A 25,470-nucleotide genomic window follows, 5' to 3' on the forward strand; every position below is an offset into this window, starting at 1 on the left:
GTTCTCTAGGACCGTAAATGGTTTCCGGAGTTCACGCCTTATCAAAAACTTAGGAGCTTTTCGGTTCCAACCCAGGTGCAGTGTTTCCCGGAGACCGTGCCCTGGGGCGGGCGCGCGGATACTCACACTCATGTTGCTCATAGGGCGGGTAGCTCAGCCGCACGGAGATCAGGATCAGGAAGATAAACAGAGGCCAGGCCACTTCCAGCAACAGCTGACACTGGGGGGGAGCAAGACAGAGAGCACTGTGAATCTACGACTCGGAGGCCGGACTCCACTGGACTCCGGGAAACCTAGGGCCGCTCATCGAACAACTGACCAGCTCCCGGCCTCTCCCAGCACCCTCCGGGCTTTAGCAATGCCAAGTTGTTGGCGGCCCTCATGTTATGACATACTCCTTCCGTGCCTCTGTGTTCTCCTTAAGAAAGGGAAGACCCGGGGATCCCCGGGTGGCTCAGTGGTTAGAGGCCTGCCTTCGGCCCAGGGTGTGATCCTGGAGGCCCAGGATCGAATCCCACATCAGGCTCCCTGCATGGAGCCTGCTTGTGTCCCCGCGCCGCCGCCGCCCCCCCCGCCCCGCCGTGTCTCATGAATAAATAAAAAAAATCTTAAAGAAAGAAAGAGAAAACCCTCCTACCCTGCATCCTCTGGCTCTCTACTTAATCTTCGTTCCTCAAGACCCTCTGATCTCTCAGGCTGCGGAGAAGCCCTTCCCCTGTAACAGCATCGCATGCATAGTCCTCCCAGGGCCTTCTCCGCCAGCCTGTCCTCATCTGTCACTGGCTTCCTGGTCACTGGCTTCCTGGGGCAGTTTGAGGAAGCTGAGGGCAAGCAGGGAGTCAGCTTTGCACTCCCAGCCCGAGGGCAGTGTCAGGTAGGGAAGGACCCTCTGTGGAAAGGAAAGGGTGGAGCAGCCTGCGGGGCTCAACGCGGCGCCCCCACCTTGGCTCCTTGAAACGCACACAACTTGCCTCCCCGCGGGGCTGAGGAGAAGGCTCCAGAGGACAACGGAAATGGACACAGGGCTCCACATTGACCTGTGCGTCTCCACGACTGGAAAGAGCTGGGAAAAGTGCAAAGTTCTTCTGCTGCATCTACTAAGGCCTCAGTGGGTTAGATCTTCTCAAGTGGGTTAGATCATTAAACTCCTAAGCAAGCACGATCCACTGGGTAAAACAATGCAGTGTCTCTAAAGGAAAACCTTGCCTCAGTGAGTTACCAGGGGATAAACAAGCTCAGGGACAGGATGGAAATCATTAGACATAATTTAATTGAACCAAGGGTGTTCAGACAACTAGGTACACTGCCCAAAGACTCTCACCGCTTTCATTCCCTTTGTTGCTAGACTCTGAGGTTCCAATTAGGATGAACACCAAAGAGCCCAGAAGAGTCATGGGGCCTTGTGGTTAAGAGTAATTACAACTGTGGCTGCAGAGTCAGAAAGCCAAGAACTCTGGCCCAAAATCCTCCCCTTTTATTCAAACAGAATTCTTTTTTCTTGGTCTTTAAGTCCATACATTTTTATTGTGGAAAATTCGAAATTAAAAAAAAAATCTAGAAAAGTAGAAACAAGTACAGAGGAATCACCCTTAATCCTACTTTCCAAAGATAATCCCTAGTAAACTGAGCTAACAAAAACCTCTATTAATATTTTTCTTTTTTCTATTCCTACATGAATACTTTTCTCTACAAAACTGACATTATAGAGCATATATAATTTTGTATTTTGCTTTTTTCAGTTAACATTATGATGGGAATGTTTTCCAGGACATAAAATATTCTCTTTAATAAATGGATTTTAATGGCCATTTTGATATTCCATCCCGTGAATAGATCATAATTAATTAAACTTCTCTGCTCTTGCTGGTGTTTCAAATTGTTTTTACTTTTTTATTTATCATTTGTGTTGAATTTTGTTATTTTAAATAACCCATTTTTAATTTCCAAAAACCTTTGATATGATTACCCATTAAACTCTTTCTTAAATCTTCTTTTTGGAAGGAAAAACAAAGATGATAATAGTAGATGTACTGAGGTGACAAGAACACAGGTGATTTTTTCAAAATACTTTCCTGTGTTTCCTAAATTTTCCATAATGAGCATGTATTACTTCTCGAATGGAACAAAAATCCACGTTAGCATATAACCATGAAGAAGAGTTTATATTATTTGATAGCACACGGTGGCGAAGGGGCGGGGGGGGGGGGGGACAGGTCCCTCTTTGGAAGAAAGCGTACTGCCAATGGAGTCTCCAAGACCAAAGACGTGGCTGGTCTTCCTAATATTTCTGCAAATAGTCCCAAAGAGGTAACACACACCGAAATTTCCAAGCTTTCAAATGATATTTGGTCTCCCCTACCAGCAGAGTTGGAAATCCCTCCTTGGTATCTCCCAGGTACTGGGTGCCTTCACCAGCACTTGGCACAGCAGGGCCCTATTTAGAAAGGACTTCCCCCCCACCCCACCCTGTCACTTTCTTCTCACTAAGTCTGCCACATATAAAAGCTTAAAAACCATTCACTGAGTAAGAGAATGAACTAAAGTTTATAAAATAATAAATATAGAAATATAAATCAGTTGAGCCCTCTGGGAAAGCAACTTGGCCATACATATTCAAAAGACATGCTTATCCTCTTTGACCAAGTAATATGCACAGGAATTCATCCTACAGCACTAAATTTATAATATCAAAAAGCTATATACGTGAAGTTATTCATCCACTGAAACACTGTAATTGCAAAATATTGGAAACAACTTAGTTGCACAGCACTGGGGAAATGATTAAATTACAGTACATCTATTGGACGATATATTATGCTGTCATTACATCTATGAAACACAGACACTATTAACCATATAATATTAAGTGAAAAAAAGCAGAACACAAAAGTGAAGGCATTACAAGCTTACAGCTAAATAAAATCACTTCCAAATATTAACAAACAGGAATGAAGCTTTTTAAAAATGGCATAACTGAACGAACTCAGAAAAGAATAATGAATTCAGGAAAAAAAACAAGAACTAAACTAAACAAAGAGTATAAAGAAGATAAACAGTCATCAACCGTGGCATGATGAAGCTACCATTTGTACACTTAGGATAACAGAAGCTACCATTTATTTAGAGTCCAATATGTAGTAGGCACATTACATACGGAGTATTTCAATTAACCTTCCAAACAACCTTTGATGTAGGAACCAGTACTGTCCCCATTTTATATGTGGCAGGGCTAAAGCTCAAGAAGGGGCAAGTCATGGAGACAGAGGCAGAGTTAACATTAACAGCTAGTTGTGCCCAATTCCAGAGGCCACATGGCAGTGACACAGCAGGTGGCCAAGGTGGGAAGGTCAAAAAACACCAAATGGTCCCAAAGAGATAAAACCAACACATGGCCTATAGATTTATAACAGTTACAGCTGATACTGAGCACCTACTAATAATATACCAGAGATTTTTTATACATCTCATCTCTAATATTTAATTCTCATAAGTTGAACTGTTACCATGAAGCTAAGATTTAAAGAACCTATTACCCATAACCTGGTAAAAGAGTGCACCAGCACTTGATCCCAGCTCTACTGACCCCCATGTGCTTTTGCATCCATTTTACAGATGAGGACCCTGAGGCCCAGAGAGGTGATAAATAAACATCCAAATGTTGGCAATAGGATATAAACTTATCGAATAAAAACTGCATTGATGAATTGCTATAAAACTAGCAGGAGTGTCACTGGCATCCTGCCATGGTAGATTTGGGGCCAAAAGATCCTTCTCTTACTAACTTCCAAATTTATGACACTTTTTTTTACCTGTGAAACAGAAATTTTAACGCATACCTCTCAGAACTGCTTTGAAATTTAAGAAGATAATAGATATATTTCAAAACTACAAGAGGCAGTCTACACATCAAGAATCATTATTATTAACTATGAAGATTATTTGGAAATACAGGAACATACATACCAAATAATGTCAAATGAAAGAAGAAAACAGAACATAAAATGATACATATGTGATGATTTCAATAGTCTCCTTGTGCTATTGTCACTCAAGTCCTCTCAAGTGGCAAGAACCACACAATCTGATCATCATGACCCATCCACCTCAGAGACTTCTTTTGCATATAAAATAAAATTCAACTGCCCTTTCCCAGCTCCGAGGCCAGGCATGATCTGGCCCTGCCAATCCCCAACTCATCCCCGGCCAGTCTTCATTCACTACACCAGCGTCCACCGGCTTTTCTGTTTTTGACTCAGGAACATGCATTAGGCCCCATGGCCCTCACATCTTCTAGCTCTCTACCTGGAATACGGTGCTTCTCATCTCTGAGCTCCTGATCTTCGGCTTGAACTTCAGGGCTCTCAGCTTAAATGTCATAACTTTCCATTCTAAATTAAGACCCTATCCATAGCCTGGTGGTATCTAACACAGTGCCACAGAGTTTGTCTGATTTATTTTCTTCCTAACACCTATCACAGTTTGTTATTTTATTTTTACTCCTGTGATCACGTGTTTCATCTCTGCTTCCCCCACTGAAAGGTATGCTCTGTGAGGCAAGGATCGTGTCTACATGCCTGCTTCTCCACTGTACACCCAGCACACTGTCCCACATGCAGGAGACGCTCAATAAATATTTATCCAAATGAAACATAAGTGGCTATGTGTTCTAACTTTCTCCATGCCACAGGAGATGAAACTAAAACTCAAGAGAAATGAGTTTCCTTTAGCCATTGAGGCATATGATGGCCAAGCTGGAATCAGAACTGAATTAGAATTAAATAACAATGAGAATTACTATCTGAATTTGAACTGTCACTACCAGGCCAGGAACAAGGACAAGGGAGAAATGTGTACATTGAAACTGGAAGTGGGGAGGGAATGTGGAAATTCTTCATCTACCCTGGAAAATTCTCTAATGGCTCTTCAATGAGGAATTCTAATTTTTACTTATTTGATAGTTTATTCCTTACCATTAACCAATGTCCAAATATTGATCCCCTATGCAAAAATTAGAGTTACCTGAGAAAACCAACCACATGGTTAATCAGTTCTACTGGAGAAAATTAAAAGCAAAGGCAAAAAAGAGAGGCTATATGGCCACACTGTCCCATCTGTTCCATGGGACCTTGGCCTCTGGCTTAGCCTGAAACCAGATGAGGATCCTGAGAACTCTGAAGCCCCTCACCCTTCCTGTCCCAAGGCCTGTTTGGCTGAATGACTGCCACCCACACAAGTTAACCGTTACTTTGGACCCAAACTGACCTTTGCACCGATTTTCAACTTTCGCAACTCAGTGTATTCTTTGCCCAACAGAAACAACGGAAGCTAGCCCTGGTAGATGGTCCCCATGAGGGGACAGTGGGGGCACAAGAGAGGTTCCCCAGGATTCGTCAGCAAACAAGGACACAGAGAGAAAGGGCAAATGCTGCCTTTCAACCGGGTTATTCTGGGGTATACTGTTCAGCTCCCAGCTTTAACACATGCTTCCTGGCAGCAGCTCCCAAGGTCCCTACAACAAGGGAGCCTGCTTGAGACCTGCAAATGAATGGCCCATTTGACACATTTACCACATGTTCAGCAAATACTTTTTAAGCATATCCTGGGTGCTGGGTGCTGGGCTCTGGCCCCAAGTGCGTATACTCTAGGATCTGAGAAAATGGGAAATGAGCAATGATTTTCCACACATTGTGGGCAAGAACTATCATGGAGCTTTTTCCCCTGCCTAGTGGGCAGGGCTGGTTCTGACTGTGTGAGCTAACAAAGTGGGACCAAAACCCTTAACAGGTCCCACTGTCTCAACAATATAATCTAGAAAGCCAAGCCAGGTGGATTGGGAAGTAGCTACCAGTAAGCATTTCAGATCCATGGGCATTAAACCTTCAGTGCAGATAAAGCGAAGGAAGGAAGGAAGGAAGGAAGGAAGGAAGGAAGGGAGGGAGGGAGGGAGGAGGGAGGGAGGGAGGGAGGGAGGAAGGGCAAGCCTGCAGGGCCACCAAGAAACTGGTTCTGGTGCCACTTCCATGACTAACCCACCCTGGACCCCCCTGCCCACCCTCCACCCCCACCTGGAATCCCAGTTCTATCAACTGTATAAGGCTCAGGCCAGGTCTTTCCAACTCTAACAATCTAAGCATCTGTAACCTGAAATAAACCACCACTTTTTTTGGTTCAGCAAAATACATTTCATATCAGGAAGTGAAGAAGCACATGCTAATAGGCTTGTGGTGTATCATCCAGAAAAGCCCTTTTGGGTCAGGATGCTGTATCTTTACTTCCGCCAACAACTTCCATAAGGCTACCAGTTGCTTTTGACTAAGCCTGCCTATCTCTCTAATCTTAACTCTTTTTAAACTCACAAGCAATACTAAACTAGAAGCAACAAGCTCAAGACCCGTGGAAGCTGGCCCAGTCTGGATGGCCCAACCCCACCTCCTATTCCAGTACCCTGAGCTCCTGATTCCTTGGTGGACTTTGGGGAAATCTCTCCTCTGCTCTGTGTCTCAGTGTTCTCATCCATGAAATGAGAGCTCTGGGCTGGACTGCCCCTGGGCTCTGCTTTCATTGTTAAGATGATACAATGCTTTCCACCACTCGGTGGCTAATAGACACACTACGGCAGAGATGGTTTCCCATCATGTGAGCTGTTGCCACCAGGATGAGACGACGCAGAGGACCTGGACCACATGAAGTTAAGAAGTGAGGGCAGGTGATGAATACATAGGATTTGGAAACACCCAGGACGTGGGAACAGCCGTGAGAAACAGGAGCAAAGGCAAGCAAAAGCTCAGAAACATCAAGATTTTGAGGCTGAAATAGAAAAAATAATGATACTACTGAAAAGCAATTTGACATAGTGATTTAGAGTACCAATGTTAGAGTCGGGTTATCTAAATGTGAATCCTGTGTGTGCTTCCTGACTAGCAGTGTGGACATCACGTGGATTACTTAAACTCTCTCTGTACTTCAAGTATCCCAGCTATAACATAAGGAAATAATAGTACTTCGTGGGGTCCTAAAGTCCAATTAATAACCCACTTAAGGGCCTAGCACATGGAAGCTCATTCTATTTGCTTTCATTATATTATATAATATTATATTTCACTATTACTGTCATCACCAAGACAGATACAATACATAGATTCTAGTCTCTGACTAATGATTTTAAGATATAGGTCCACACTTGTAACATAAGGGGCTAAAAAAAAAAAATCATCATCGTTTCTCAGACTGGAAAACCTATATTTCAATGAGGGGTTAAATATGAGGTCTCTGAGGATTTTAAACATTTTGTGTTTTCATTTCAATGGTCATCTAAACAAATTCAAATAAACATAACCGAATTTTCTGAATGCCTACTTTGTAACTACTTCTGGCATAAAATTTGAAAGCCTAAGTTTATATTTGTGTCTGTGATTGTGTTGGCACCAATATAATTGTAGCCAACTAATGAGAAAGGAACAGATGCAGATGCAATTTATAAATGAGGAGACTGGAGCAAATGAAAGCCAAATGACATCAAAGGAAGGTCACTGGAAAAGTGGTTGAAGAATGGAATCGTTGTTAGCACATAGTAACAGAGACTGTCCAAACTCAGAAGAATCAGCATTACAGCATTTGCTACCATATTCACATTACCACTTACACTTTGGGTTTCAGCTGAACATTGGCAGCTGTCTTACTCCATTAACAATGTTAATTTGAATTGTATTGGCTTTGCAATTTTGTTTGCATTTAATTTGTAAGTATGCAGGGGTCATTTGGTTGTATAACAGCCTATAAGAGCAGAGGCTTATATCTAGTTTCACATATGTACACATCTAAGAAACGTTACAATAAAAAAGAAATCTCGTGAACACAAGGGGACCTTGACATTTTTGTTTTCTTCTAAAGAAGGTCCAAGTGTTATTCTAGTTTAAGAAACACTTAAGTCTCTCAGAGGTCTCTTATAGCTCTTCGTGCCTAAGAAAGACGATCATTTTGGTTATAGACATGTTAAGCTTAGTTAAGATAGCCCAGTGGGGACACAGGCTTAGAACTCAGAAAAAAAAAAAAAAAAGCAGGGCAGGAAACGGGTTTAACAGCCAACTACAGGGGCGCCTGGGTGGCCCGGTCAGTGGGGCGGCCGACTCTTGATTTCGGCTCAGGTCAAGATGTCAGGGTCGTGAGATCGAGCCCCACAGCAGGCTCTGTGCTGAGTGAGCGTGGGGTCTGCTTGAGACTCTCTCTCCCTCTGTCCTCCAACGCCCCCCGGCCTCCACACTCCCTCTCTCTAAAATAAACAAATAGATCTTAAAAAGAATAAAAAAATAAGAAGAAGAAGCAGGCAGCTACAGAGCCGTGCAGACCAGATGGGGTGTCTACGAGTGTTCGGAGACAAGCCAAGCGCTGATGTCCGAGCTTCAGGGACGTCGGCAGGCCTCACAGCCTTGCCCCTTCCTCGGTGTACCGCCCCCATTCACCCGAGCATTAAAGGTGATCGTCTCAGGATTGCGCACAGGATTCTGCGTCCCATCCAGGAGGTGAATGACTTAGAACCCTCCAGAGAAACCAAACAAATCTCAGTTTCGTATTCCTCCTGGCTTGCCGGCAGAGCTGCCTGCGTGAGTCCACACGGACGCTCAGGAGACCCAGGCCCTCTGGGAGGGCTGGGCCGTCAACTCACTTCGCTCTCACCTCCCAGCAGTCCAGGGGCCCTTCGGGTGCTCTTGGAGAGCCCCCAGGTGGCCCCCAGGGCTGCAGCAAACGGACAGAGTGGGCTGCTCAGGGACAACGGTCTGCCAGACGCCGGAGGCCAGAGCTCCCGCCTGGGCACCCGCACAAGCTCCAGCTCCCTCTCGGCCTGGCTGCTCATCTGCCGCGTCCGATGAGCAACAGGGCGACTGCGTCAGGCCCACGCGGACCTGCGCCCCCGAGGGCCACGTTCACTCCATCCCTTTGAGAAAACCAAGGAGATTCCCTGTCCTCCCCCCTCCAGACCCCAACTCAAAACCACGAGGAAAAGCAGAGGAGAACCGCCTCCCCTACACCCGAGAGACCCCCGCTTACTGTCTGCCTTCTTCTGAAGGTGAGGTTCTTCCACAGCAGCAGGCGCAGCTGAGGCCAGGAGGCCATGTCGGCTCAGCGGGCGGCGCCAGCACCGTGCGTGTGGCTCGGGGGCCCGTGGAGGCGGCCGCCGTGGCTGGTCATTAACTGAAAGATAAAGCAGGAGGGGAGCAGCTATCAGTCACCGCGGCGAAGCCAAACGCCAGCCCCCTCACCTGAGACCTCAGCCCCCGGATCGGGGGCCTAATGGCTCTCCGGAGGTCCCGAGGCCCCAGCTGCTGGCCCCAGGGTTCTCCCTGCACAGGGATGCTTGCTGGAGGTTTCCTGGCGGCGGCCTGCAAGCCAGTCATTATAATCCTAATCATTTTAGCTCCGTTGGTGTGATCGTCTGGGAATGAAAAATGCACTTAAGAAAACAGACTTAAGGGCAGCCCGGGTGGCTCAGCGGTTTAGCGCCGCCTTCAGCCCAGGGCGTGATCCTGGAGACCCGGGATCGAGTCCCACGTCGGGCTCCCTGCATGGAGCCTGCTTCTCCCTCTGCCTGTGTCTCTGCCTCTCTCTCTCTCTCTCTACCTGTGTCTTTCATGAATAAATAAATAAAATTTTAAAAAAAAGAAAAGAAAACAGACTTAAGTGGCTGGTCCGAACGCTGAGGTTGGAAATGGCATCCTGGCATCCTGCAATCCCAGACACCTGCCTCACCTCTCTAAGAAAATGCCTCCCTTCACGTAAAATGTCAGCGGCATTTACAAATCTGGCCTCGAATCTGGAGTAATTTATGCTATTCCTTGAAATCTGCCGCGGACGACATTTTCATCTGGCTGCACAGTTGTTGTCCTTCAAATGATAAACAGCACCACCCATAAAGCAGTTTCCCAATCCGGAAAGCCACAGCGTGTCTTGGGAGACGGTGCGTAAACACCGAGGAAGTGGCCCCGACACCTGGCTCCCAGGTGAGGACGACAATCCCAGCGCTGTGTGTCGGTGGAAGGAAAACAATACCCCGTGGAGAAACAAGTCAGCTAAGGCAGGTGGAGAGCATCGCCTGGGAGACCAACAAGCTCCCACTGTCCAGACATCTGTACACCCTGGCTCCGCGCCACCCGCACCTGCAGCCCGCACCTGCGCAGAGGGCCCGGCTACTCCTTGTCAGGTGCCGCAGGTGCCTCCTTGGGGACTGTTTCACCATGCTGGCGGAAGGGATGGTTCTCCTAAACAGGGGATACAACATTCTGTGTGTCCCAGCTGCCCACCCGACAACTGTGTTATTACAGGCTGGAATAACCCCAAGCATCCATACTACAATTAAAGCTGGGGAAGGGGCAGAAAGTGAGAAGTGGGAGGAGAAGGGAGGAGCACACAGGTCAGAGGTAGGCCCTGCGGGCACTTGGGAGTCGCGAACTCCTGGCAGAAACCAGAAACCAGCTTTGCTTCTAAAGAGCTCAGTTCAGCACTGTGGCCTCCAGTGGAGCAGAGGTGGGAGTGGGAGACGAGGCATGAGGGATAAACAGCAAACGGAACTGATGCAGTGACCACTTGTGGACACCAAACCAGGTACTGGGCCAAAACTCTGTGAGTCCAAATGCAATGCAAAGGTCGGCCTTTAGCAGGATTTTATTCCTTTGTTGCCCACCCCTCAAGGACTTGCACTTAAAACCTCTAGAGAAGAAAAGAGATTGGGGGGAGTTTTCAGTGTCTGAGAAGGACCCTACTATTATATTATGTATTTTAATTCATTCATTGACAATCCAGCAAATCAGGAATTCCTCTGAAATATTCAAGCTTTAGGACCGATTTGTTTTATCATTTGCTCAGCAAACCTCTAGGACACAGGCCCCCAAAATTACTCACCCCCAAAAAGAAGAATTAAACCAGCAATGCATTGGTTCGCAATCTGTCGTTTAAAGATGTCAACTGACCTCCCAGGCACTGAGAGCCAGAATGCGACTGAGACATGTTTGCAATCCCAAATTGTTTTGTAAGCGGCCTAGGGTAGGGCCTGCATTCCAGAAATACTGAAATAAATAATTAGCTAGATTTTTTCTCATGCAGATCTGCTCTCCAGGAATCACTTAGTTGATTTAGAAGCTACATGCATCTTTTCAGATGCCCAAGGTAACAATGAGGAGGTTGGAAGACAGTTTATAATTTTAAAAGGAAAATTAAAGAAAGAAAAAATTAAAAAAATAAATAAAAAATGAAAGGAAAAGTAACGCAGCAGAAAAGAGCCCCAGTAGGAATTAGTCCCAATTCTGTGCCCTTGGCCAGGCCTTTATACTCTCTGGGCATCGATCTCCTCATCAAAAAATGCAGATGACAACACCTACCTTGTGCGAAGTTCGAAGAACTCAATGAGGTAATATAAGTAAGTTCCTGACACAGCACACGGCACGCCAGAAGTGCCAAAGAAACGAGTTCCCTTCTCCCCACTTCTCTTTCTCTGTCCTATCGGTATCTTCTAACAGAGAAATGGTTCTATCCTGTCCAAACATTCTTTTCTATTCTGTTATTCCTAGCGAACCCATCATGGGTTTCTGGAAAGGTAGTAGGGGCCAAATAGGAAGGATGAAATCTGAAGAGCCCAGGTGTTTGGAGACCCCCGTGGCCAAACCAGAGCACAGAATCCCCCAAGTCTGAGTGGAAAATCTCAGAGGAAAAGACAACACACACCTTAAAAGAGTGTCCGTGATGAGAAAGGCCAGGAAGAGGTTTTTTGGAGACTGTTTTCCTGAAAGTAGAGTCTCTGGGTCTCCAGACAGGGGTTCTGAGCCCAGGGACCCTCTAAGAGACATTCAGAGAAGGTTGTTAGGAATAAGGACCCCAGGGCAGCGCTGAAGACTCTGCTCCGGCTTTGCTGACTACAGGCAGGCAGGCTTCTTTCCCCAAATCCCCCACGCACCTTGGCTGGGCCTGGCCCCCTGCATTATTTCCCTCCTCCCACTTTAGAACACGGTGATCACTGCTGGAGCAATTCTGTCCACAAAGGACGGTTTGGCAATGCCCAAACCCCTCTGCTCAGGTAACTGAAGCCAAAGGGACATTTCTACATCAGTTTTCCAAGGAAGTGAACAAACAAACCAAAACCAAAAAGAATGCAGTACTATGTACTAGATTTCTCAATGTTTCAAAGTTAGTGGCACACTTGCTTCTGCCCTTATGCACATTTCCAGTTACTGGCTGGAAAGGGTCCTACTTCACAATCACCGCCAGTCAATAGGCCACTCTCATCCCACTCCTGGGTGAGCACAGCAGCCACTTCACTGGTCTCCCTGCCTCCGGTCTTGTCCCCCTCCCATCCGTGTATCACAGAGCAGCTGCAGTTTGTCCACGAAACCGGACATCCACCTATGGTATCCCCCCTCTTAGAACGCTTTGCTGGCTCCCCACTGCCCTGAGGATGAGGCCCAATCTGGGTCGTGGTTTAGCTAGTTGCCCTGATGACTCCCACCCCTCTCACACTGCTCCCCGCCTCCTAAACCACGCCCAGAAGAAACTACTTACAGGCTCCGAATGGGCCACACTCTCTCCTACCCCGGGACCCCTTGATGTCTGGGCGACCCCTCCTCCCAGCACTGTCAGCCTGGCTAACTCTTCCTCAGACTGAGATCTCAACCCAACTACCTGCCACTTGCCCAGAATCCTGTCCCGATTAGGCCCCCTACCCTGACACCTAGGTTCAAGCCCCTCCGGGGCTCCCAGGACTGCCTTTGTTTTCCCATGAAGCACCTTCTCTCACATTCTGAGTCTGCGGGGACCACTCCTGTTTTCTTTATCCCTATTTCCCTAGTACCTGGCAAGTGCTAAGCAGTCAGGGAATATTTGCTTAATTAACTAAGAGATAGACAAAAGAAATAGGGTTTCGGGATGTAGGGGTGGTGGCATTCCTGGGACTGTGGTAACTGATTTCTCAAGCTTGATTAACTGATTCCCACAAATTGTCCCCAGAGAGGGAGCTCAAGGTTCAGCAGGCTTCTATCACACACTCTGAGGCCACAAAGGGCTACTGAGCTTTCCCAGGCGACTCCTGGGGCATCCGGGAAAATGTAATTAAATCTAGGTCTACTTCCGACAAACATCAGGTTTAGCAAGGCCTGGGCAAGCCATCCTAAGGCCAGCAGAACCGTGAAATCTACTTTCTGCCAATCCCCACGCTAGAGACCTAGCTGTCCTCTCTCCCTGGGTCACGTCATCCGTCACTCAGGTGACCATCCTTTGCCCAAAGGTAGCATAGTTTCCACACCCTTTTGTAAAAAGACCTAATGGAAGTGATTTTTCAAATCTTTTTGTTTTTAAGTGAGCTCCACACTTGGGAGTGCAATGCGGGGCTCAAATTCATGACCCTGAGATCAAGACCTGAGCTGAGATCAAGAGTCAGACGCTTAACCAACTGACCCACCCAGGTGCCCCATGACTTTTCAAATCTTTAACCAACTTTTTTTAAAGAAATGTTCACTTCCAATGCCACTGATACTATAAAATTATTAGTATCTACAGAATACAACAGACTGCTAAAATATAATCTTCTGAAATAAGCAAAGGTGCTCAACATCGTTAGTTGCAGAGAACTGCAAATTAAGACCACAATAAATACCTACAACACATCTGCTGGAAGTATTAAAAGTTTTTTTAAAGTGCTAGCCAGTATGTGAAGCACCTGGAACTCTCATATACTGCCTGTAGGGATGTAAAATGGAGCAGATTACTTTGTACAACAGTTGAGCAACTTCTTGTAAAGTTATACCCTGACTGATGATACAGCCCAGCCATCTCATGCCAGGTATTTACCCAAAAGATATGAGGGCATACGTTCACAAAAGACTTGTGTGTGAATGTTTAAAGAAGTCATGTATGAAATAGCCAAAATTAAAAACAACCCAAATGTCCATCAACTAAGGGATAAATCCAAATGGAATATTACTCAGCAAAAAACAAAGAACAAACTACTGATACCTAAAACAGCACAGATGAATCTCAGAAGCCTTATGCGAAGGAAAATAAGCAAGACACAGAGAATGCCTACTATAGGACCCCAACTACAGGACATTCTGAAAAGGAAAAACAATGAGGACAGAAACTGGATTAGTGGTAACAGGTGGAGGCAAAAACAGATTGCAGAAGCAGCACTGAGCGCTGGAAATATTCTATACCATGATTGTGGCATGACCATGATTGTTTCTTTTTAATTTTATTTATTTTTTTTAATTTACTCATGATAGACATAGAGAGAGAGAGAGAGAGAGAGGCAGAGACACAGGCAGAGGGAGAAGCAGGCTCCATGCCACGAACCCGACGCAGGACTCGATCCCGGGACTCCAGGATCCAAAGGCAGGCGCTAAACCGCTGAGCCACCCAGGGATTCTCCCTGACCATGATTGTTATACAACTACATATACTTATCAGAACTCATCAAATTGTACACTTTAAAAGGGTAAATTAAACTGTATGTAAATTGTGTATCAGTAACCCGACCCTCTGCCTCCGAAACATCACTTGCGTTCTTTATTAATAGTTAATATACTCCACAAGTCCAATCATGCCTTAGAGAACCTGAGAACTATATAGTATAAAGATTGCTTATTGTGTGATTCATTAGCAAGGTGAAGAGTAGATAAAATATTCACTGAATAGTCATTCAACAAATAGGCCGCCTTAACTCTGCAAGGGTCCCATTAGCACAACAAATATTTACTGAGTGCCTGTTAGGTGCCAGGTGCTTTCTAGACACTGGAGATCCTGAGGTGAACAAAAGAGGCAAAGTTCTTGCTCTTGTAGAACTTCTCTTCGAGGTGGAAGATAGACCATTGTGGGTTGTTAAGGCAGCGAGTGGTAGTAGTAATGAAGAAAAATAAAGCAGAGTAAGGGGACAGAAAGCATGGGGGAAGGGGTGGCTCCTTTCTGAGAAGAGCCTGTAGGACAGTGAAATGACACTGGGCTGGGCTACTGGCAAAAGGCTCACCAAATGACAGCTGGGATTGCGAATTCTTTCAACTTTTCCCTAAACCCAAACCTGGAATGTCAGATAGACTCGGTGATGCTGGCCAAAGAAAAAACTGTAACTATAGGTTTGCAGGAAGCTTGGTGTGAGGAGGAAAGTCTAGGACTCCCGTCAGCACCCACCACACTGCTCCCCCATCCCCCTTCCTCACCAAAACATGCAGCTCTTTGGAATTTCACAAAGAGAGATAGGAGGGGCCCCTGGGTGGCTCAATGGATTAAGCATCTGCCTTGAGCTCAGGTCATGATCCCCTGGTCCTGGGGCTGAGCCCCATGCAGGGCTCCCTGCTCAAGGGGAGTCCGCTTCTCCCTCTGCCCCTCCCACTGCTTGTGCACACACACCCATGCCCACACTCTCTGTCAAATAAATAAATAAATAAAATATTTAAAAAAAAAAAAAACAGAGATAGAAGAAAGGAGGGGAGAGAAAGAGGGAAGTCCTGCTAAAAAGACAAGGTAAGAGGGTTTTTTTCCCACTTGGCAAAGCCAAAAGAAAAACAGGAACTACTTCCCGTGACTGCCATCTACCCTTCTAAAGCATTAAATCTGTCTGCGGAAATGTCATAGGGGGAAAAAATGCACATGTTTGCACTGCTGCCAGGAACTCTTAGTCTCCGCAGTAACCAAGGGGTTGGCTGGTCATTTTCCTGTGGGCAAGAACACTGGGAGCGCAGGAAGCCAGGCCTTCCTCGCCACCATGGGGCTGCGCTGCCATCGAAGGCCGGGGCAGTCGAGCCCTCAGCAGGGCATGTGCCAGAGGAGGGCCGCCTTCAAGCGGGGAGCACGCCGTCACCACTGCTCACTGGGGCCGACACGTTGGCCCCTCTGAGCAGAAGAGAACAAGCCCTCCCAAGGCCCTACTCCGGTCAACGGCCATAGTAGCCAATAGAACGAGCTCCAGGTGGTGCTGGAGACCCGTTCCCACCACATCCCTGCCCCAACCTTATAGAGAAGCTGAAGCCTCCAAAAAGCAAGGGACTTGCCCAGACTTAACCCCTAGAGTTTGAGCTACCCTATTTCCCAAGAAGCATTTGTTTCAACAACTGTCATATGCTCTCTCCCACTATCCTATTTCTCCTACAAGGTTCTGTTTCTTCTCCTGAACACATTTTTCTTATGAGTTCTACCCGAACGGTTCATATACCCAGAACATGCAGTCAGCAAAGAGCTTTCACTTTTCCAAAACAGGGGAATATGACAGTTCTCTAAAGTCTAACTAGTTGACAGACAGATGGATAAAGTAGATGTTCTACTTCATTGACAAATGTCTACATAGTTACCAGGAGTGAGACAGAAGTTGAAATCTGTGACAACAGCTTAGCATCCCTCCTGATGACACGCATCTAGGTGTCTTATGTCAATAAGCGGCTGGCCAGTAACCTACAGAGCGGCAGGGAGATTTTCAGGCAGGATTTAACCATATCACACATGAATGGAAAATGAGTTGGCACTAAAGCTTAGCTGATTGCCTATTCATGAGATGTTGATACAAGAGCAAGAACCACAGATGTTTACGCCACCTCATCTCCAGAGAGATGTGGAGGGTCCTGTAAACTTAGGATATGAAACCTGTAAGCCCAGCAGAGCATGCTTGCTTTGGGAAAGGTCTTTAATTGCATCTCTGAGCTTCTGTCTCTGGTCAGTAGCCACATTCAGAGAAAAGGCTAATGACATTACTGACAGTCAGAAAACCAGGCTGCCACGGGCTCACTGCACCCATGACTGAAGACAGGATGGGGCTGCTGCGAGGGAAGGAGGGGATGTGGACTGTGACTTCTCTCCCCTGCTGAGTGTTAGTAAGCCTAAAGTTCATCTGACTGCCTCAGTTTCACTTTTCTGGTCTCCAGATGCCACCAAGCTCTCTACCCTTAAGGCTATCCTTGCCAACCAGCTAACGTACACCCCCTTCCACTTCCCAACCATCCTGTAGACCCACAAACTTAGTGAGACTGCCCTTCATTGTCATTAGACCCTTAGAGGCCTGTAGAAAGGGCACGTGCGGGTACTCGGCCACCCCTGAGGGTGTGTTCCTACTTAAACCGTCATATATTAATACTCAAATATGAGGGGAAAAAAGACGTAAGAAACTCTCCAAGGTAAAAAGCCAAAGATAAACGGAAGCCATTCTATCATTCTAGATTTTGATCATTCTGGAAAAGGTCTGCTATCACAATACCTATTTTTAAAATATAGATCCAATGAATTTTATCAATTCTAACAATCTGTGATTCGGGCATGTGGGGAGGGTTTAAAGTGCCAAATGCATCATCCTCGATTATTACTAACAATTAGTTTATAGAGAAATACATATTCAATTTCCTGGACAAAAGGATCTGCTAATAGCTAATTTTCAAAATGAAGGCTATGAAATGAACACACAAAAACTGAAAGAGATCCACGAATACTGTCAAATCTGTAACTAGCCTCGGAGAAGCATTATTTCTCCTGCTGTCAACAATTCTCTTTCAAAGGAGACTCACAAGGTTTAAATCTATTTCTATCATGTCACCGATATTTAGACGACCAAAGATCCTATTTATCACTCTCGACATTGCAGTTGCTACTGGCTAAAACAATCTCAGGACATCTAAAACTGTTAAGAGCCCCGGTTCCCAAAAACAAATCCATCCTGTACCCAAGTTCTTATTTCATTGTTATAGATTTACGGAGAAATTCTAACAAAATGTTAGAGAGAGGCTTTCTCCCCCTGCTGATTTCCATTAAACAAACACAGGGCAACCTTTCAAAGGAAGACTTCAGCAAACAATACAACTATTTGCTTTCTCTCTGGTGGGGGGGTGCCCAGGACAGAGGAAAAAGAACCTTTCCTGTTGAAAAGAAATCAACTTATCAACATTATAGATCACAGAAAACCGTTTTTTTTTTTTTTATCCACTATCGTGATGCCAAAATCAGAAGGACCTGCAGAGAAGGAACTATTGAAGTCATAAACACCCTGAGCTGTAGAAACACAAGCAAGCAAGTCTCCATGAGCAATCAATCCTTTATTTGCAGAAAATCTGGACTATCGTGTTCCTTCCCTATCATTGGTGCAGGAGGGTTTTCTAAGAGAATTTTAGGATAAAAGGCTTAGTGACTGTATCAGCAAAAACCATTTTGTTTGGCTTACATCTCTGAAGGGTCAGCATCTTCAGATGTCCAAACTTCTCCTAGCCTAAAGGGTTTATTTTTACAAAAGTGCTCAAAGGACTTAGGGACAGATGAACTCAAACCCCCCTCACTGCCTTCCCCTTCCTTTAGGCCTATGCTGCTATACAGCAAACTCCCCCCCGCCCCCCCAACATCCTTAACTCTTTCATTTTCTTGAATTGACTGGCCTAGTAGAAAGGAGGCTTTGGAGTCAGAGAAAACAAGGTTGGATTCCTGACTCTGCTACTCACCAGTGCTGGGACCCTAGGGACTCCGAGCCCCTGTGTCCTCTCCATAAAAAAGAACTAATAATGTATACAAAACATTCAGTCAGTTCCTGGAACAAAGTAAGTGTCCAGTAAATGGGAGCTATTATACTGATTAGTGCTGCTGACTTCACAGGGCGAAGCATTCATCAAGGGTGGGGCACAAGGTAGGCAGTTTATTTATTAAAGGAATCTCTCTTCTCTCTTCTTTGTCCACAGAAGGTACTACTTCCTCCCAAAGGCCCTTCCAGAAAGAACTGGAGCTCTTTCCAGTGCCCAGCTCAGTAGAAGATGTAAAAGCATGACCCTGAAATCCTGGTGTCGCTTCAGGCATTGTTTTACCACAAAACCCCCTGGTGGAGGCCCCCACCCCTTACTTACACTATATCCTCAGGGCTCTTGGCAATCGGCTCCTCTGCTCCATGCAAGCACACTGCTGCCTTCCTCCAAGTCCTCAGCGCCTGGCTTCTGTTCCCCTCTCCACCCCACCTTCCTCCAGCGTCTACATCAGCTACCTATTTGCAACCTGGGCCTTCTGCTTCCTCCGTCTTTTCAGCTCTCCCTACAATCTTCTCCTGGGTACTGGCTTACCAGGCAGTCCTTGCCAAATTGCACACCACCTGCTGCAAGCTCCGGGTCCCAACATCTTCTTCTCTGCCACACTGAGCCCTGGGGCCCAGGATGACTCCATGCCCCTCAAATATTTGCAGAACAAAGGCTTCTGAAGTCTAGACCTCAGGAATGAGAGAGAATTAAAGCAGGTTCGCTACAGTAAGAAATCAGAAACTTCACTGAGAGTGAAGGTTCAGGTGGCCCAAAAGCAAGACAAAATTTCCAGCTGTGCTCATAGAAACTCAGGTTCAAGCTGGAGTGCATTTAATTTGGTCGTCCTTGAAGCTGCTCTAATTTGTTGGGAAGGACATTCATTTTCATTGACTTCATGTGAGCAAAGGAGAATCTGTAATTTGCCAGGCACAGGCTCTATAACCCCTGTAAGCACGCCAGTTACAAGAACACCTCCCCTCAGGGCTCACCCTAAGCATAAGACTGTCAGCACTTGTCAGGGCTCTTGAACCCTAAACCCCAAGGCTCAAGTTGAAACCTCACTCAGTAAAGCCTAGCAACACCTGCATACGATTTTTCCACCTCAATACTTATTCCCTTTACTTTTGCCAAAACGAGTTACCTAATCTTCAGGCTCTCATCCAGTTCTAGCTGAGTATGTGACCAAACCCAGCAATCCTGTCCAGAACACCTTCTCTCAGCTCTTAAGGCAGTGCCAGCTTGTGTCACGTGCCTGCGATACTTCTGTTTCTGCAGCCCATCAGGGACCAGGTAACTAGGTAAGTGAGAATTCAGTTTGGGTTCAGAGCAGCCACAGGTGCAGGGGGTCTAAGCTCTGCCCTCCCAACGCTACCACTGAACTCCTTCTCTATAATAACCAAAACAAACCATGCTGCTGGCTGCTTTGCTAAGTGAAAAGAAGAAAGAGGAATAAGATCACAAGTTTAAATCCACATACTTGTGATTCTGAAATAACAAAAACCCAAGGATGTTAGCCTTTTTTTCTTTTTTTTCTTTTTTTTTTTAAATACTGGCAACATGAACTCCATTATTGAGGTTTGGGAGGCTCTTCTCAGAGGAAACAGATTTGTATTATTGCAATATCATTATGATTCTGAGTATACCTTCTAGAAAATGTTGTCATTAAGATTTTCACAAATCAAACATTTTATGTGCCAGATAAAAAAAGTGCTCGAGGAAAAAATGACACTAATCTATTGGGTGGAACTCCTGCTAGCCTACTTTTCTTGACAGTGGTTTTATAGTGGCATGCAAATGCACAATCCCATTAGCCAGACTGCCATGTGCTAAGTGTCTACTTCAGGTGAGCACCAGAGTCCCCAAATGGAGGTCTGCCTAAAGGACAGAGGGCCTTGCTGGTCTGTGCAGCCCCCGGGGCACAAGCATGCGCCTTAATGAAGGCCACTGGGAACCAAGTGTCAGACAACCCTCCATTTGCTCAGCGGAGGAGAAAGCCACGCTGTGATCATGTGAAATGTGACCGGGATTGAAAACTGGGAAATGGCACTAATTCCACTAAATTTGCAAATCCTGCAACAGGACTGACAACTGAATAAACACAACTTGACCAAAGGCTTTCTTTCTCTTGAACTCAAGGTCCTTATTACAATGAACACAATCATTAAAGTTAAAAACAAACAAAAAAAAAAACAAGAAAAACCACTCTGCTTTGAATCCCAATTAATCTTAACCGGCCAAAATTAGCACAGAGTTTTTATACTTTTGCATAATGGAAACAGACCCCGGCAAAGACTCTACCTTCAGGACAGCTGTGGGGATTTCCTTCCGATTCAAACTTACAACCAAGGAACAACTTGTATTGAAGAGAGAGAGGAAAAAAAATACAGTTGAACAACCCCTTAAGATTTAAATTGGATCAACAGACAATAAATAACTGAGGCCAGTCCAATTTTCAAGATTCGGTGTCTGTTTTAAGCTGAAAAGGGCACACTTTTATAGACACAATTTCTTTTTTCTCTCCTGAAAGGACCCTGTAAATATTACCCGAAATTAGGGGGCAGTAGCAAGAACCCTGGATTAAAGACACAAGGGGCCGAGTTTTTAATTTCCAGTTAGTGACCAGCTGGGCTGGGAATCTAGGCAAGTCACTCCAGCACTCTGAGCCACAGAACAGAAGACAAGTCTTGGTGATGAAGAGGTTGGAGTAGATCTTCTGAATCTAAGAAAACTGCCTAGAGCTCAGGTATCAGACTTGAGTTTGAAACCCGGGCACTGCCATTAGCAAAACAGGTGAACTATGAACAAGTCCCTTAACTACTACTCTCTGTCTCAGGTGCACCATCTGAAAAATGAGGCAACCTCAATGTTCCCCCAAACGTGGGAAGAGTGACACCAGAAGGATTTAAGAACTGCTCAAATTCCACTCAGAGGATTTTAGAGGGACAGGCACAGTGGTAAACTCTGACTCACACCATGAGAAAAAAATCTTTCTTTTCAGCATTTTTTTGGCTTTTTTTTTTTTTTTAAGATTTTATTTATTCATGAGAGAGAGAGAGAGGGGCAGAGACACAGGCAGAGGGAGAAGCAGGCTCCCTGCCGGGAACCCGACGTGGGACTCGATCCCAGGTCTCCAGGATCATGCCCTGGACCGAAGGCAGTGCTAAACCGCTGAGCCAGCCAGCCTGCCCCATTTTTTTGGCCTTTAAAAAATTTTAATTACATTAAGGAAAAAGTTTTTGCTTGGCCTTCTCTTCAGCACCTCTTTAATATAGGCTAGTCCCCCCCACCGCCTTTTTTTTTTTAACAAGGTAAGAAGTGTCAGAGTCCACTAGCATGTGTCGTCAAAAGCAAGTTTTATAGACTGTTGACCAAAATAACTTGTTTTCATTCTAGTTTGTGAGTTATCTTTTATCTGAGACAACTCTAATGTTTTCAATTTAGAGGGCCCACATAAGGTTAATTTTTAAAAATTCATTGATGATTACAAAAAACGGAGTCAACCGAAATAACCTGAGTGGCTGATGTGCCGCCTATCAAATAGAGGGTGACAACGACAGGAGGTGATGAGGTGGAAAGCCTAGCCCTAGCCGCGCTCTCATCTACCCACGGCCAATGGGTAAAATCTCAGCCCCTGAGGAATAGGAGCAGAGGGCACTGTGCAAATACAAGCAACCACAGAGAATATAAGACTCCAGAACAATGAGAAGCCAAAAACCAGCAGAAAGGGGTTCCTAAAGTCCAAGTCAGAGACCTGAGGAAAACCTGTGGAAGGAGATTCACCAAGCTGAGTTCAAGTATGCCTCTTAGAATCGAGGATAAAACTGTCAAAATAGGTCACAGTCTTATTTCAAAGAGCCCTGAATGCCAAGCCAAACATCATTATGATGGCAGATCCTCAGTCTTCTGACATTTGCTCAGCACCTAGTACTTCACCTGATATTTGAAAAAAATATTTGCTGAAGAAATGAATTTCAGTTTCATGGTATTTTCCGTACATTCCACTTTTTCACAGTAACACATTTTGTACATTAATACATTTTTGAATCATCTATCTTCCTCTCCCCTCCCTCTTCAAATACCGCAGACCACACCTCGCCCCAGCTAAGATAAACAGCCACCACCATCTCAAAGCCCCGCACCCGGGAGTAGAAGAGGGTCCTCAGGTCAATACAAACTCATTATTCTGGGTCTTCACTTTCTCTCTGCCTTTCCAAGGAAAGCTGTTGCCTCCATCAGCGTTGCTTTATGTCAAACTTGGATCATCTAAACACCAGATGCAGTTGATTTCAAACTGCCACCCCCTTGGGGAGTTGCTTCTTCAAGAAAACAAGCTTGGCTTGACCCTTGGCAAAACCAATGATTCCCAACCCGGCATCCTAGAGGGATTTTGCAAAGCAAATATAAATAGGGATATGAAACCCGAACAACTTCTTTGCGGCTTTCCTCCTCTCATGCCCATCCCTCCTGCTCCAATCCTGAAACCCCTTGTTCCCTTTTCTCATCTTCTTCCTTCTGGTCCCAATCTGTTGTGATCTCTGAAACAACAAACTCAGGACAATGCTTCAGAAAGCTCTGTGTCTTGCCCAGCCACCCCCAGTGAGTGTCTTCCGCTCTATCTAGGAATATCCTTATCACCTTAGCCCGATTCTCATCCTCTGAGGGGCAGTGGCACGCCTTTCCAGATAATGGCTTCACAAGACTACCAGTTGAGTATAAGAAGCAAAACCTATACCCATAATGGAGACGTCCAAGATTGGGAATCCAATTTTATTGGATTTATTTATTTTATTTCAAAGAGATTCTCCAAATGGTGAATTGGAGCCGAGAACAGTGTCTCACTAAACCATTTTTGCACTACTGAAATTTACTGAGAAGAATCCACTCCCCCTTCCTTTGGTTCTATGATTCAGGTCTTTCTCCATTAACACCGATAAGCAGGCCATTTCAACAGCTTTCTTGCCCCCTCTTTCCTCTCCTCCCATCCCCTGTCCTGTACGACCTTCACTCTCATCTGGAATACTCCTAGGAATTCCCTGGGCGTCCCCCCTCTCCCTCTGGAAACCCACATGATCTGTTATACTAAAGCTGAGAGCGCCCTGCAGGATATATCTCTAAGCAGCTCTAAATGAAGAATCATACTTTTCCTAAATACAAACCTAGAACTGGATGATGTAAACACAGAAGGGCTCTTTAAAAGTCATGTGTGTCATCCTCTTTCATTTTATAAACCAAGAACCTAAATCTTGTAAAAGTAAAATGACTTGCCAAGGTCACATGGCTCTTGAGTGGATTTCTGAAATTATATGTAAAATATATGTAATTACATGTAAAATTTGGAGTGTACATGCCTATGTATATTTTTTCTGAAGAGAATCTATTGTTTTCATCATATGCTCAAAATCATTATAAATTCTCTCCCAATAAATGATAACCACTGACTGGTGATATATGCAAAATTCTTTCTGGGAAATGTCCCACACTAAATACCAGTTATGATAAAACATCTGGACTTCAAGGCTAGCCAGATAAAATGCTTTGGCTTCCAAATGCTTCTTGGAAGTTGGATTTGGCATAGGAAACGCTATAGACTTTTAAACAAATACACACAGGATGAATAAAAGAACAGACCCTATGCATAAAAGGTTATTCTGGGTTTTAAGTATTTAAACTGTACATCACTTAGTGAATTATCTCATTCTTATTTTAAAAAATTAATTAATGTGCAAATCAAAGTACTTGAAAGTGAAATGTCACAGATAATAGCATTTTCTCAAATCACAGCTGCCTCAAAAAAGAGAAATGAAACTGAATGGGATCAGAATTGTTTGTTCTACAAAAAGTGAGCTGGTCTAAATTGACTGCATACTAAAATTCCTCAATCTCTACCATAAGCCCAACCGTAACTATGGTTATTTCTCATATAATTTTATTTCTAATGCTTGTCTGTGATTTGCCACCATTCTATCAATCTTTTAGAATACAGCAAACAAACATCAGTTTCCCATTCTCTTTGTCTGATTCGCTCAAGTCAGCGTTTATTGAACCCCTTTCGTACCAAGGGGGTTGAGTTAAGGACTGAGGAGAATGAATCAAAGACCTTCTTGAGGAGAAGCATACACTCAAGAGGAATACAAATAATGTTAACTATAACAAAAGAATGCAATTAAATACATGGCATGAACAGTGCAGGAATCCAATCTTAGAGGAGTAAAAAAGAAGGGGATAATTTTCACTCAGTGTTGGCAGGGACAAGTGAATCCAGCAGTTTAAGAGAGGGATGGCATTCAAATGAGGTCTTACAGTAAGTTCTCAAAATGGAAAAAGAGAAGATTTCAAACTTTATTTTGTTCTAGGAACCATGTGTGATGCACCTGCAATTTGTTCTTCTCATAAATGCTCTCTGCTTTAATAGAGCTTATTATCTCAACACAACGCGGGGTCACTGAAAGCTCTATCTGAAAGCAATTTTACATATGAGATTTTTATTCTCTTGCTTCAAATATTTCTAAAATGTACCTCTCGAACAACATCTAGGCTGGTTACCTGTCCAGGGAGCTATTTTTAGGTGAAAATATCCAAATGAAAAGGAGAATCACTCTTCGCCTTTTGCTAGAATTTCTTTCCTCAAAATTCTGATATTTTGACAATGTCCTTACCCCGATACTGGTAAATTCATGGAAACTAAGCTGCCCCGAGATGCAACCTCAGCTTCACTACTTAGCAAACTCCCATGATCAGGCTCATTAATCTGTCTATACCTCAGTCTCCCCACTTGTAAAATGAAGAGAACAGTACCCACATCACATGATTCTCATGAGAATGAACTGAATTATCAAGTAAAATGCTTAAAACTATATCCAGCACCCAGTAAATCAACAATAAATGAAACTTTTCCTAACCAAGCAGAAATATCTTCTAAGAGTTGATTTCTAATTTACTGTAACATTTTAATTCACTTTTATAAAGCAGACTT

At 44.8% G+C, this 25,470-nt stretch overlaps 1 protein-coding gene across 1 annotated transcript in view; it reads right to left on the bottom strand.

Moving 5' to 3' along the window:
* ABCA1 (ATP binding cassette subfamily A member 1) overlaps window positions 1-25,470 on the bottom strand; it is a 128,475-nt gene that overhangs the window by 99,083 nt on the left and 3,922 nt on the right. The window contains 2 exon segments of the mRNA XM_025433156.3: window positions 127-220; window positions 9,046-9,189. Of these exon segments, the coding sequence (XP_025288941.3) occupies window positions 127-220; window positions 9,046-9,111 (160 nt within the window). The 5' untranslated portion in view covers window positions 9,112-9,189.

The sequence above is a fragment of the Canis lupus genome, chromosome 11 (genome assembly GCF_003254725.2).
Source record: "Canis lupus dingo isolate Sandy chromosome 11, ASM325472v2, whole genome shotgun sequence".
Taxonomy (NCBI): Eukaryota; Metazoa; Chordata; class Mammalia; order Carnivora; family Canidae; genus Canis; species Canis lupus.